Source organism: Capsella rubella, unplaced genomic scaffold (assembly GCF_000375325.1).
Source record: "Capsella rubella cultivar Monte Gargano unplaced genomic scaffold, Caprub1_0 scaffold_5, whole genome shotgun sequence".
Classification (NCBI taxonomy): Eukaryota; Viridiplantae; Streptophyta; class Magnoliopsida; order Brassicales; family Brassicaceae; genus Capsella; species Capsella rubella.
Genome location: NW_006238919.1, coordinates 1,894,083 through 1,908,185, shown reverse-complemented (window position 1 = coordinate 1,908,185; position 14,103 = coordinate 1,894,083). Strand labels below are relative to the sequence as shown.

The following is a 14,103-nucleotide window of genomic DNA, read 5'->3' as shown; positions in this document are numbered from 1 at the left end:
TTGAACGGTAACATATATTCTCATATATAAACCGAGAATTTCAAATACGGATCGAGTCGGGTCAACACGGTTCGGGTTTGATACCGGTTTAATCATAATTTTTAGAACACATTAAAATTTAGTTTAAATGGCAAAAATCGAAACAGAGCAATTTGAGCAAAATCAATGGAGCAGAACCCTAAAAAAACCCAGAGGTCATGGCGCTTCACATGGGAAGCTCAATCTCATTCTCCAAATCTTCGTCTCTTTCTTTTCGATTCCACAACCAACCCTAAAAGCCACTGCAAAAGCCTCAATGTATCAATAATCCTCGAAAAATCTCAACTTCTCGTCACATGGATCGATGGCGACGAAGACGATGAAGAAGCCACAGGCAAAGAAGAGATTGTTGTTTCTCTTCGCGTTCCTGTTCCTAGGGTGTTGTTAGATGCTGAATCCCCTGTAAATTTCAAAGCTTTAGACGATTACATCGAGGTTAGACTTGTTCTGCTACTCCCCGTTGATCATCCCCTAGTCTCAGACTTCAGTTTAGCGATTGATTCTAAGGAAAATTCGGCGCCTTTAGTGATGGGTTATGATCTCAAGACTCTGTCTTTGATGGGAGGAGTTCATATTTATTGTAGAAATTGCTCGTTTAGGTTGACAAAGGAGGAGCTTTTCGATTTTTCTGAAATGCCGTCTATTAACTGGCGAGAATCTGCTGATAATTGGTTTGGTACTTGTTGTTGTTCGTTTGGTGGGATTAGTGAGAAGATGGTTGTTAAGTACACGAATTCGTATACTTGCTCTAGTGGGTTGTGTTTACTTAGTGCTACTACTGTTTTGCTTAGCAAGGATGATCTTGTAGAGTGTTGTATCTTGTCTGATGGAACTGGAAACCAAATTGAATCGAGTTTAGTTCTGAGTTGTGATATTGGTGGAGGTGAACTGGGTTCTGGCAGTAGTGAAGAAACTTTTGATGTGAGCCATGAGAATGGAGGTGAGAGTGTTTGTGGTAAAGTTGATGACTTGAAGCAGCCTTGTTTAGATAAGGCATCAATGCCTGGGTGTTGTGTGCATGAATCGCATGATTCTAATGGGAGTTTTCAGTTGGAGCAGGAGCTTACACTAGATAAGAAGTTGCTTCTTGATGGTTTTCTCGAGGATGTTTTTATGGCAAAGGCATCGAATGTTTCAAAGAATGTTGACTGGATTGAATTTGCTTGCCCTGAGTGTTCATCCCCTCTTGGAGCATATCCTTCTGGCGTTGGGAGTAACGGTAAACCCATAGATGGTGGAATCAGACTCTTCAAATGTTATATTTCTACATCATCGGTGTCCGGTGGATCCTCTGATGTTTTCAGGAAGTACACATTGGAAAGAATGTTTACCAATCAGCTAGTGGAATGCGCCAAAGAAGAGTTATCATTTGCTGTGTTGGTCAAAGATCTGACTACTAAATCGCCTTTGTTCCAGATCGTTATCCTGAATCCAAACTCTTGGTCCTCCACCGGTCTTTGCTCGAACCGAGATGAACCTGTTTCTACATTAGAGTTAAGCCCTGTTGTGAAGGTTCTGATTTCTGATTGCAGCAGCTCGGTAGTGAAGAAGATTGATGAAGAAGTGTACATTTTGAAGGGACAAGGAGAGGAGCTGATAGAGTTATTAACAAATGCGAGCAAATGTCTTCCATCTTCGTGTTCGTATCTTCAGGGCTCACACGTCTCATCGATGCATCTATAATACTGAATATTTTTTTTCACTTTCTCGAGCTTAGTCTCTGGCTCAGTTTTGACTTGTATTAGATATTTGGTTATAAGCTCGTTTGCTTGTTTGTTCGTTGACAATTGAGCGGAAGGAATAATTCTTGTCACATTTATAATAAATTAATAACTATTAACAATAGAGATATTGTTTGTTGAACCCATTTGATATATTTTATTATTATTTTTGAAAATATGTAATTTAATGTATACACATTTTTTAGATAAAGTATATAAATAGTTTTTTGATGTAAATATTTTTTTGGAAAAAATGTATAATTTCTTTCATCTTAGTTTTTATTTACTTTCTCACTTGAAAGCTTTTGTAATATGATTTTTCCTTTATTTAATATATAATTTTAAATTAGTTATAGTCAATTAATAAAATTTTCTGGTTTAAAAACATTATTATCGTTAGGATTGATCTCTAACACCAACATTATTCATCATCACCAATTTTATTGAGTCGTCATCTCCTTTATTTTTCTCCTAGCACTCTTACTATCATTATATCCACTATCATTTTTAGAAAAACCTGTCTTTCATGTCTTCTGAATCATCTTTAGTACATATATTTTTTTTAATTCTTATAGCCATTTATATTGTGATAATGCAATAATTACTAACAATAGAGATATTAATATAACTCATTAAGATTCATAAATTATTTTTCCATTGGAATGTTAGATCCTACATTCTTAAATCACATATAAGATTTTCAAAAATTACAAATATTTCCATGGTTTGTGTCGTGTCCATAAAATAAGATAAGCTTAAATTGCTAATCTAAGGGGAATGTATTCAAAGTAGCATTTTAAGAGATTTGAGTTTTATTGAGATTTTGATGATTTTAGGGAACTTCATATGATTTATGTAAAATCCTATCAAATCCCACCTAAAACTATGAGATTTGGATTATTGTATTTTTAAGAAAATAAGTTCTCTGAAATCGTCTGAATCATTTAAAATCAAATCCACAAACTGTTTTCAATAACAATGGATTTTAAGGTGGATTTTAAAATGATTAGTTCAATAACACTGGATTTCATGGAACTTTTTAAAATCCATGATTGAATAACATAGAAATTTGAAATTTTTTTATAAATCACTTAAAATTCACTTTGAATACACCCCCTAAACATACAATTTTACTTGTATTTTCTTACTACCAAAAATCGTTTAACTTTCTAATAAATAAATCATATAAAACCCCTACCTTAAAATAATAGGTAGAATATTATACTTTGAAATCGCAGGTACTAATTAAGTTCAAGTCTTCTATCTCCTATATGCATACTTTGTACAATCAAATTACCAAAAATTCCTTTAACATCATATTACAAAAAAATATGATAATAATCAAATTTGTTTTATATAAACCATGCTAAAGAACCTATTGATTCTAATAATATGTGGAAATTGGTGGAATAAATACTTCATCCAGTTCATGAAGATCGATTTTTCAATTTTTGTTTTACAATTCTCCTATGTACTATTATAGTATTGATTAATGTTAATAAGTATAAATTTCAAAATATTCATGGAAGGTACTTATTATTTAATATAATAAAGAATTTTTTTCACAGCTACCATTAAAATAAAGTTTCCAAAAATACTATTGTTAGTTTTATTTTTCAAAATACCACAAAACTATAATTAAAACTAAATTTTTAAGATTCAAAGCTAAATCCTAAATAATAAACACTATCTTAAAAAACTATATCTTAAGTTTAATAGTTAATTTTAAAAAATATTTGCACCCTTTGAAAAGTAAAATAATGGTGGTATTTTTCAAAAAAAAAAATCAAAGTGTGGTATATTGAGAAATTTGGAGTAAATTAGTACTATTGATTTATAATCATTGTGAAGTGTTTTAAGATTCAAATAGTTGCGTGTGGTTGGAATAGACAACTCCGTTTTTGGAAAACCTCAAAAGACCCGGTATTGAGATCATGCAGGATGAGCGGCTCTAGAAAGTGATCGCTATGGATTAAGAGTTTATTCTTCTCCAAGAGTGCAACGGGTAATACAACCAAGGTTACATTTGAACCAAATCAATAGAACACATCAGGGTGAGCAGTGTCGGCTCAAAGATTTTAGGAGCCCTTGGGCAAAAAAAAAAAAAAAATTAGGTTCAAAAAAAACCAAAATTGTTTTTGACCCTATGTTTTTTTAAAATATGAATTATAATTTGATAATATAAAAACACATTACAAAATTATGAACTTTTTTGAGAATTTTTGAGAAATGCCCCTTTTGGTGTACCTATTTTTAAAAATACCCATTTTTCTAGCCATTTTCAAAAATACCCCTTTTCAAATATGAAAAATTATAAACTTTTATATGGTTGATAAGGTACATCAAGATCATCATTATTAATGGGAGACTAAATCCAAATACTTATAAGGTTTTAAGAGGTTCTAAACGGCATTTATAAAGTTTTTATAAGGTTTTTAAAAGGTTTACAAAGTTTTAATAAAGTTTTTAAAAGGTATTTATACGATATTTATGAAATATATATGTAAATTTATACACATATAAAGATAATTTATGTCTATAAATATAAGCTTATACATATTTTTTTGATAAATTTCAAATTTTATAGTGACTTTTTGATAAAATTAGAAAGAGGGGTATTTTTAGAAAGGGTATTGGAAAAATGGTATTTTTGAAATTCCCCCCACTTTTTTTTTAAGGTAATACGCAATTTATAGGCATGTTTTTGTTATATTAGCTTATATTATGTATAAATTTGTTTTTTACATCAATGTATAATAAAAAAAAGTTATTGAGCCATTTTTTGCTAATATAACAAGTTTATGGATCCTTTTCTAAAAATATAAGAATATATAAAAAGTTTATTGAGCCATCTTTTCGTCGTTCGTCTTGTGGTTTGGCCACTACAACGAGTTTGTGGTGTGGCGGACCTTCATTTCTCAGTCCCTCCGCCTTTATTTTTTTCAGCTCCGGTGGTGGTTTGTTTGGATTCCGACAGGCATTTTTGTGGAGGCAAGTCACAGGACCGTTTGGTTTTCATGGTTTGTTCGTGGCAGTTAGTGGCGTCGTGGGTTTTTGTTCATGGTGGTCAACGTCACTCCTCCATTGGTGGGCAGTTGAGGGTGGCAGCTTCTCCAGTCATGGTTATGGCTATCCCGTATCCATTTGCCTTTGTCCCTTTTGCATCGTCTCTGTTTTGCTTTTAGGTAGAGTTTTGTTGTTTTGGTGTTGTTGGTTTTGGTTCAATTTGTGAATGTGAGCAGTTGAGTGCTTCGGTAAGGTTTCTCGGGTTTTGAATAAAGGCGGCGGATAGGTCTAAGTGGCATCGCTTTCTCGTTGAGTTAGTTAGTAGTCTGTGGTTGCTTATGCGTTTTTGCGTTAGTTTTCAGAGAAGTTGTAAGCTTCTATTGCGAGGTTTTAAAGGCTAGCCTCAGATAATTCGGCTCGTGGCAACGAGGATGAAAACTCTAGTTCTTTGGTATTGTGGCAACCACGCAAATTTCCGAGTTTCGCGAGCTTGGAATCAGTGTTTCTTCCCGCAACTTGCCCTTGAGCACTCATTTTGTGATCCCTAACATTTTGAGTAGTAATATTGTTTTTAATCTTTTTGTAGCTGCTTTTATCCGCTACTCGTTTTTGTTGTAACTTATGTCACAAATTTAAAAATTTGATATAAAACTTAACCTTTTACCAAAAAAAACTCTGTTTGTGGATCATATTTTTTTTATATTTATTATTCATAAATTATAGTTTGTGATGATAAAGATCGAAAACTAGAAAAACTATGTTGTGAGTTGTGACCCATACTTAAGATGTGTTGGATTTTTTTCTTTTTTCTATTCACACCACTACAAACTATATTATATAAATAATAAATAAATAAATATTGGATTCGCAAACGAATTTAACCATTCGAACCCTTTAGTATTACAAAATCAAACACGAAAAACATACAAAATCAAATTCACAAAATGGGTAAAATGCATCACTGTACTTTATGCATGCATCAGCATAGAACTGAGGCGTTACAAACTCATAATCAATCATTAATCCTTTTTAAAACTATATATAAAAAAAAAGATCTTCATGTATAATAAACAAGAAAACAAAAGATCTAATAATATTGAATGAAATGAAGTGATGTCCTTTAAAAACATTAATACTATTGAATCAATTCGTACATAATTAGGTAATAGTATCAGTTTAAAAGAAGTGCATGGAAGACACGCGTTGCATGAATAATGCTAATTAGTCCTTCACTTAATCATCATCATTAGTTTTGTTTTTTTAACTCTCTCTACATAAAGACAGAGACAGTGACACAGAGAGAGAGAGGAGAGAGATAAGCAAAGATGAAAGAGTAGTGACGGTGAGAGACGGTAAACGAAGCAAAGCAAAGAGAGTCACGAGGAATCTGGGGTATGTGTTGAATGATAAAGCAATTTCATGGTGGGCGTTTCCATAAAAATTGAATTGAATTTCAATTTTTGAAGGCTATGGAGAAATGAATCTATCATTCTCTCTCTCTTTATCTCTCTATCTTTCTTTTTTCAGATTTCGCTTCTTCAGTTCATGAAATACTCGTGATTCCACTTTAATGCTTCTTCTACTTTTAAAGTCTCTGAAAATTCAAAGTTTATATCTTCTCGTTTCAAACTTTTGCAGAATTGTTTAAAGGTCTCGGCTTTTGTAGTGGAATTGACTTGTCTTTCAAAGGTTCAGGCTTTTAGGGGGTAAAGCTCTCACCTTTGGCGATGGTTCTTGACGGAAACAACGGTGGTGCGGTTTGGTTAGGTGGTGGAGAAAGGGAAGAGAACGAGGAAGGTTCGTGGGGAAGGAATCAAGAAGATGGTTCTCAGTTTAAACCTATGCTTGAAGGTGATTGGTTTAGTAACCCACCACATCCACAAGATCTTCAGATGTTACAAAATCATCAAGATTTCAGATTTCTTGGTGGTTTCCCTTTCAATCCTAATGACAATCTTCTTCTTCAGCACTCGATTGATTCGTCTTCTTCTTGTTCTCCTTCTCAAGCATTTAGCCTTGACCCTTCTCAGCAAAACCAGTTCTTGTCCACTAACAACAAGTCTTGTCTCATCAATGTTCCTTCTTCTGCAAACCCTTTTGACAATGCTTTTGAACTCGGCTCTGAATCTGGTTTCCTTAGCCAAATCCATGCTCCCATGTCGATGGGTTTTGGTTCTTTGACACAATTGGGGAACCGGGATTTGAGTTCTGTTCCTGATTTCTTGTCTGCAAGGTCCCTTCTTGCACAGGATCACAACAACAACAATACAGTGTTATGTGGTGGAGGAGGTGGGTTCACAGCTCCACTGGAATTAGAAGGTTTTGGGAGTCCTGCCAATGGTGGTTTTGTTGGGAACAGAGCCAAGGTCCTGAAGCCTTTAGAGGTGTTAGCGTCGTCTGGTGCACAGCCTACTCTGTTTCAGAAACGTGCAGCTATGCGTCAGAGCTCTGGAAGCAAAATGGGAAACTCTGAGAGCTCGGGAATGAGGAGGTTGAGTGATGATGGGGATATGGATGAGACTGGGATTGAGGTTTCCGGGTTGAATTATGAGTCTGATGAGCTCAACGAGAGTGGGAAAGCAGCTGAGAGTGTTCAGATTGGAGGAGGAAAGGGTAAGAAGAAAGGAATGCCTGCTAAGAATCTGATGGCTGAGAGGAGAAGGAGGAAGAAGCTTAATGATAGGCTTTATATGCTTAGATCAGTTGTCCCCAAGATCAGCAAAGTAAACAATTACTTCTCTTTTATCTCCTTAAGGTCTTTGTCTTTTCATCATTTACTTATTGCTCTCAGTTGGTGAGAATTGTTGTTCTGTAGCTTTTGTTGGGTTTAAACTCTAGAATTCTAGCATGGCCACTTTGAATGTAGTTGTTTTACTCTTTTGAGGAAGAAGCTCGTGATTAGGTTTTGTGTTTGATGGGTTTTGGATGAATTGCAGATGGATAGAGCATCAATACTTGGAGATGCAATTGATTATCTGAAGGAACTTTTACAAAGGATCAATGATCTTCACAACGAACTTGAGTCAACTCCTCCTGGATCTTTACCTCCAACTTCATCAAGCTTCCATCCATTGACGCCTACACCGCAGACTCTTTCTTGTCGTGTCAAGGAAGAGTTATGTCCCTCTTCTTTGCCAAGTCCTAAAGGCCAGCAAGCAAGAGTAAGGACTATATTCTGTATAACTTTTGCTTAGACGGGAAAGACGAAAACAAAGATTCATGTCTGAGATGTTACTCTGCTTCTTTTTCGCAGGTTGAGGTTAGATTAAGGGAAGGAAGAGCAGTGAACATTCATATGTTCTGTGGTCGTAGACCAGGTCTTTTACTTGCTACCATGAAAGCTTTGGATAATCTTGGACTGGATGTTCAGCAAGCCGTGATTAGCTGTTTCAACGGGTTTGCCTTGGATGTTTTCCGTGCTGAGGTAAGGATCTTCTACTCTTAGATAAAACAGTTGCAGATTTGTAGTAAGATATTAGTAGTAACATGTGTTCTTTTCTCTTTTGTCTATCAGCAATGTCAAGAAGGACAGGAGATACTACCTGATCAAATCAAAGCAGTGCTTTTTGATACAGCAGGCTATGCTGGTATGATCTGATCTGATCCCCTGAGTTTGAGTCCATTGAGCATCAGTTGAACCGGAGCTAGAAGAACTAAGTCCCTTTGAACCTGCAATTTTCATCTCAGTTTTTTTTCTTCTCTTCATAACTTATAATTTAAGCATGTAATGCAATTGCTAATGAGAGGTTGTTTTAATTAAGCTTTTGAGAACTCCATTTATTTTTATAAATCTTAACTTCCAGTTATGTTTCATCTAGAGCTATTTGATCAAGAAATTATTTTTTAAGAAAGGACAAAAGAGTTAGGTAGAGTCTCTCACGCACATATTACACGGTTTCAGACAAAACAGTTAGGTTAAAAGAGATAGACGGCTTTGGTATAAGCTGATGACAAGTTTTGGATGATGTGAGAATGGTGAACACACTTAGAAAAGAATGGTACAAGGAAGGAGGCAGAGCAAGAGAAATAGTCCCTACCATCTCTGTTTGTTTTTTTTGTCTTACTATCCGTTGTATGTATCCGTACAAAAAGAGAGAGAGAGAGAGAGGAGGAGACAGAGTTAATAGAGGTTGGAGACAGAAGAGAGAAGAGAGAGTCACGAGAACGTAGAGGATGTGATGAAGTATGAATCAAGAAAAGTTAAAGTAGTAGGACCTTTCAATAAACCTAACCCAAACTTTTTATAGGGTTTTAGGTTCTATGATTATCTCTTGTAGTAGTAAGTGTATGTATTAATGAAGTCCTCGTGATGTCCTCTTTGATGATTCAAAGCCGTTTCGTACTCTCTTTGTTTTTCAAAATGTTTTCTCTGTGGATGTGTCTCTCTGTCTCTCTTGAAGAAAAACTTCACAATTTTGTCCAGTAAAAAAAAAACTCATCATTTTACGTTGTAGATTTTGATTTTACTAATGATATAGCTTTAAGACATATTAAAAGCTGCCACGAAAAGCTCAGCACCGCCTCAGACGATTTCTCCGCTGCGTAACTCTCTTCAACATAAGAGTGAATAATAATACAAACATGATACAAAAATTTATCCCACACAATCTTTTTAGTCTTCAAGTATTGAGAGGAATTAAGGAAGCAAGTAATGAACAAAGTAGAGGAATCAAAGAGGCAAATAAAAACGAACAATGCACTAAACATATGAATGAAGCACGCACACAAAAGAGGAATCAAAGAAGCAAAGAAACAAGCAATACACAAAGCAGAGGAATCAAAGAAGCAGCAAAAGCAAACAAGTTGAGCAAGAAAACAAACAATTTACAATACAGAATAAGAATCTGAGAAGCAAAGAAACATTTAATACACTAAGCAGAGGAATCAAACAAACAAGTTGGGCAAAAACAAAAGAACAAACAATACAAAGAAATCAAGGAAGCACAAAGCAGAGGAATCAAAGAAGCAAAGAAACAACAAGCAATACACAAAGCAGAGGAATCAGAGAAGCAGCAAAAGCAAACAAGTTGAGCAAGAAAACAAACAATGAATGTAGCAAGTAACAAAGCAAGCAAGCAAAAGAAACAACGAATCAAAGAAGCAAGTAAGAAGAAAAAAATGAAAAAACTTCATGGCCAAGAACGTGAGTCTTTTGGCTTTAACACTCAAGAACTTGAGCATTATCCGTTGATTTTGGCCAGCTAAAACCACTCGACCATCCCAAGATTAGATCCACCTGCGCAAAACAATAACCTGGGAGTTAAATATCCACAGAGACAAGGGTTAGTGCTTAGTGGGCGAAGATCCAAAAAAAGGTTTAGAACGAGAGTTTAGAAATTTAGGAAATATTACCAAGCTTTCAATGTTTGCTTCTATTTGAAGCAACATTACTGCTAATCCTCTTCCTCGGCAAATTCAGGCATGGAATAAACTATAAGATTTGTAAGATGAGCCGTTGAAAACTATAATATTTTCAGAGGTAAGTTAATATCAAGGCTACCAAACAAGAACATACTGCGATGCTTTCAGCTGCAAGCACTGTTGTAAACTTTGACATTATGCCTGCCAAAATGTTAAAAATAAAAAAATTAAAAAATCTAGTTTTACTTTCAAATTGTTAAAATCATCAATCACAACTACAAGAAATCAAGGATAACATACCTTTCCGATCCATGGATACTACACAGAACCTTTCAACGACAAGGACTGTTGTAACCTTTGAGATTATGCCTGCCAAAATGTGACAAAAAAAAAATTGTGGTTTACTTTTGAGTTGCTAAAATCATCAATCACGACTACAAGAAATCAAGGATAACATACCTTTCCGATCCATAGATACTACACAGAACCATTCGATGGAGTGACCTTTGAGCTTTTAGTGTCTCGCCAACTGTCTAAGCTTTTAGCAGGAAAAATCTTGGCAATTCCATTACCTGGTAAGAGGAAATTTGACTCATCTAAACTCGAGTTTCTATTGCTATTTTTTGTGTGTTTTCAATTCACCTTTGGGACCAAGTGCTCCATTTTGAGAAGTGGGTGTTGTAATATCTCTGCCTTTTTCTTCGTGATGTATATCTGATTTTGTCTTGTGACTGGGAAGTGGGAACTGCTTGACATTGACGAGGATTTTCTCCCACCATTGTAAGCTCTTTCTTGAATGTTCTGCATCACTATCATAGTCTGCCACAAAGTCATTGACTTGAACAAGAGGAGAGACATGAAGAATTAGTAAATGTGAGCCAATAAGCATATAAAGTAAGTGAATACCAATAATATACCCTCATAATCTTCTGTCTCGCACTCCTTGTTTTCGCATGTTGCAACCACTGTTTATGTCTCTGGAAATCTGCTTGAGAGGGGCTGTAACAATAAAAAGGAACATGAAAGCTCGTGAAACCTAGGTAGAGCAGATGAAGCTACTTATAATTTCCGTACGTAGGACAAAAAGAAAACGAGAAATGGAAAAAATGCATGAGAGAAAAGGTACAAAATGTTGTAGGTGACAGTCTCCAGGACATCAACATTCTCAAGAACGTGAGTTGTAGAAACAAGATAACCATTTACCTGCAATTTCATGCCATCAAATGTTATAGGTCTTGTCTAGTCGTTGTATGTATTTCACAGATATCATGGAATGGGAAAAATACCTTTGCTTTTACTATCTTGCTTTCGATTTCCGTGTGTATCAGATAAGCAATAGTCAACAATGGTGTCCCCTTTCGAGCGGTGCTTTATCTGCAAATAGAATATGTAAGAAAATTATCACAAATACCCGAACCTCCCGTAGAAACATGCTCTCGTACAAGAACGGTTTCACGGTAGTATGGAGGCTTTGGGGGTTGCAATGTATTTTTTTACATGTAATAAAAAGGTCGACATGCTCAGACATAATGTAGTGAAAGTATATCCTGGAAGTATAGATGATCAGATACTTACAGTTCGAGGAATAGGTTTCCAGATCTCATGGACTAGCCGAAGAACGTGATAGCACATTGCATTGACGACATAACAAGAAAGCTAAGTGACACACCAGACTGCACAAAGACCCGACCCCCATAGAAACTTTTGGCTTTAGAACAATCCATAACTGCTAAATAAACAAGTTAGGAGAAGCAGTGTGTTAAATTACTATATAATTTCAAAAACGATTACTTACCCAGCAAAATATTTTATGTTCGCCACAAATCTGTTACTTGTTACGGTTATTGGTTTAGCCCCTACATCTTTCAACCATTTTAAAGCTCCTTATGTATAGATCATGTGATTTAAGAACATAAAAAAATATTTATTATTACAAACCTTAGTCCAGTTTGAGTAAGAACATGACCTGAGAAGCAAAAAGTAAAATATTCAATTCCATGTGTGTTATTTACACCAAAAGAAAGTATAATAAACCTTTTTCCGGTTTTTGTTTAATTACTCTGACTGGATATTTTTACAAAACATGTTAAGATGGAAATACCTTATTTTGTTTAGGATAGTCGTGACCAATGGATGTAAGGTCTATTGTGTTTTGGTACAACCTTGTTGGCAATAGGAGTAGCACATCAAGTTTGGTATCTGCAATTAGTTGCTCAGCTGATAAAAGTGTTAGATTAATCAATAGATAGATGGACCAATTATGAGGAAACAAGAAACCTACAAGTTTTGATTACATTTGAGAAATGAAACTACAGAGTTATTAATAAATAAGTGTGTGATAAGTAAAGCTAGTAAGAGAATTAGTAAAGAATCAAGGAATCAATCATCTAAAGAGGCAAACAATAAACTAAACAACGAATCAAATAAGCAAGTAAGGAAGTACACAAGGAATCATGTAAGAAAAATAAGGAAGCACAGAAGGAACCAAGGAAGAAAGCAAGCACAAACACACACATATAACTGAGGAATTACACAGCAATTAACAAAGGAGGCAAGTAACAAAGCAAGAATGTAAAGAAGCAAGCAAGCAAACAGCAAATTAAGACACATATAATATAACTAAGGAAGAATGAACCTAAAGAAGCAAGCAAGCAAGCAAAGAAACAACGAATCACAGAAGCAAGCAAGCACAGAAACAACGAATCACAGAAGCAAGCAAACAAGCAAAGAAACAACGAATCAAAGAAGCAAGCAAGCAAAGAAACAACGAATCACAGAAGCAGGCAGGCAAAGAAACAACGAATCTCAGAAGCAAGTAACAAACAAAACAAGAAATTAAAAGGCATAGAAGTAAGGAAGCAAGAACGTAAAGAAGCAAGCAAAAGAAAACAACGAAACAACGAATCAAAAAAGCATGTAATAAGCAAAACAAGAAATTAAAAGGCATAGAAGTAAGGAAGCAAGAACGTAAAGAAGCAAGCAAAAAAACAACGAAACAACGAATCACAGAAGCAAGTAAGAGTCAAAACTCAAAACCAAGGAACGGTAACCAAGGAAACTAGCAATTAGTCAAAAATTTAAACAAAGACTGAAAAAAGAAGAAGAAGGATCGTACCTTTAACATTGGATTGCAAAAGCCAAAACCCTAAAGATTAAGTGAGAAAAAGGTCGGGATCATACCTTTTGTTTCATTGAGATTAAAACTGTAGCAATTCAAGTTGAATTCCCAAGAAATCCCTACAAAATCAACACCCAAATCCCTAAAAAAATTCCTGAAAAATCACATATAAATAAAAACCTGAAGAATCGTATGTATATAAGAGATTTATACCTTAGAATATGGGAATTTAGACATGGATCTGATCGAGAGATGCGTCGCCGATCATAATCAGACTGAATCGAAGAAGAAAAACAAAGAGATGAAGAAGAAAGAGATTGTAAATCGCCAAGGAGGAGCGCTTTTGGGAATCGGGGAGCGTTCTTCAATTATATTCCCGTTATATCGACATTTTTCATCTTTCGTATTAAAAAGGAAATTTAAAATTAGAAATTCGAAAGAAGAAAAGGAAAAGCCCAATAATAATAAAAAGCCCAATAATCTCAATAATAAAATTTTACCGTTATAATTACGCAAGTGATAATAGAACATAAATCAGTGGGTCAAAAATGTTAAATTCCAAATAATTCTTTACGTACTACAGTAAAACCTCTATAAATTAATATTGGTGGGACTACAGAATTTTATTACAGTAAAACCTCTATAAATTAATACTCGATAAATTAATAATCTCTATAAATTAATAAATTTCTCCAGTCCCAACTTGGGACCAGTGTAATTTTAGACACATTTCGATAAAATAATAAGATAATAAATTTTTGGAAAATCCTTTATAAATATATGGTCCCATCAATATTATAAATTAATAATTAGGTAAAATTTTCAAAATATATGTATATATATACACATTAGTTTTTG

General features: G+C 34.6%; 3 protein-coding genes and 1 long non-coding RNA gene across 13 annotated transcripts; 3 read left to right on the top strand and 1 right to left on the bottom strand.

The window, feature by feature from the left end:
• Window positions 1-138: 138 nt before the first annotated feature.
• On the top strand, window positions 139-1,904 carry LOC17886156. The gene has a single exon (XM_006290852.2). It carries the CDS (start codon window positions 166-168, stop codon window positions 1,720-1,722), a length of 1,557 nt encoding a protein of 518 aa, XP_006290914.1. The 5' UTR covers window positions 139-165; the 3' UTR covers window positions 1,723-1,904.
• Window positions 1,905-4,521: 2,617 nt separating this feature from the next.
• LOC17884889 lies at window positions 4,522-5,428 on the top strand. The gene is made up of 3 exons (XM_006292430.2): window positions 4,522-4,937; window positions 5,003-5,019; window positions 5,168-5,428. Exons 1-3 carry the CDS (start codon window positions 4,778-4,780, stop codon window positions 5,312-5,314), a joined length of 324 nt encoding a protein of 107 aa, XP_006292492.2. The 5' UTR covers window positions 4,522-4,777; the 3' UTR covers window positions 5,315-5,428.
• A 616-nt stretch (window positions 5,429-6,044) lies between these two features.
• LOC17884693 (transcription factor ICE1) lies at window positions 6,045-8,583 on the top strand. Of its 2 annotated transcripts, none has more exons than XM_006290922.2 (5): window positions 6,045-6,158; window positions 6,405-7,489; window positions 7,703-7,927; window positions 8,020-8,190; window positions 8,281-8,583. In XM_006290922.2, exons 2-5 carry the CDS (start codon window positions 6,494-6,496, stop codon window positions 8,362-8,364), a joined length of 1,476 nt encoding a protein of 491 aa, XP_006290984.1. In that variant the 5' UTR covers window positions 6,045-6,158; window positions 6,405-6,493; the 3' UTR covers window positions 8,365-8,583. The 2 variants fall into 2 exon arrangements, with proteins under 2 accessions (XP_006290984.1, XP_006290983.1); XM_006290921.2 differs by having other exon boundaries at window positions 6,062-6,188.
• Window positions 8,584-9,296: 713 nt separating this feature from the next.
• On the bottom strand, window positions 9,297-12,313 carry LOC17884813. 9 transcript variants are annotated; one of them, XR_002833758.1, is made up of 12 exons: window positions 12,229-12,313; window positions 12,066-12,093; window positions 11,923-11,989; window positions 11,703-11,853; window positions 11,414-11,501; window positions 11,034-11,330; window positions 10,770-10,946; window positions 10,587-10,699; window positions 10,428-10,496; window positions 10,282-10,328; window positions 10,119-10,197; window positions 9,297-10,002 (listed from the first exon to the last, which is right to left on the bottom strand). It is a non-coding gene; the product is annotated as an uncharacterized LOC17884813 (long non-coding RNA). The 9 variants fall into 9 exon arrangements; XR_002833757.1 differs by having other exon boundaries at window positions 11,034-11,126; window positions 11,254-11,330; window positions 11,923-12,093; window positions 12,229-12,245; XR_002833764.1 differs by having other exon boundaries at window positions 10,770-10,936; window positions 11,045-11,330; window positions 11,923-12,093; window positions 12,229-12,251.
• Between the last annotated feature and the right edge of the window lie 1,790 nt (window positions 12,314-14,103).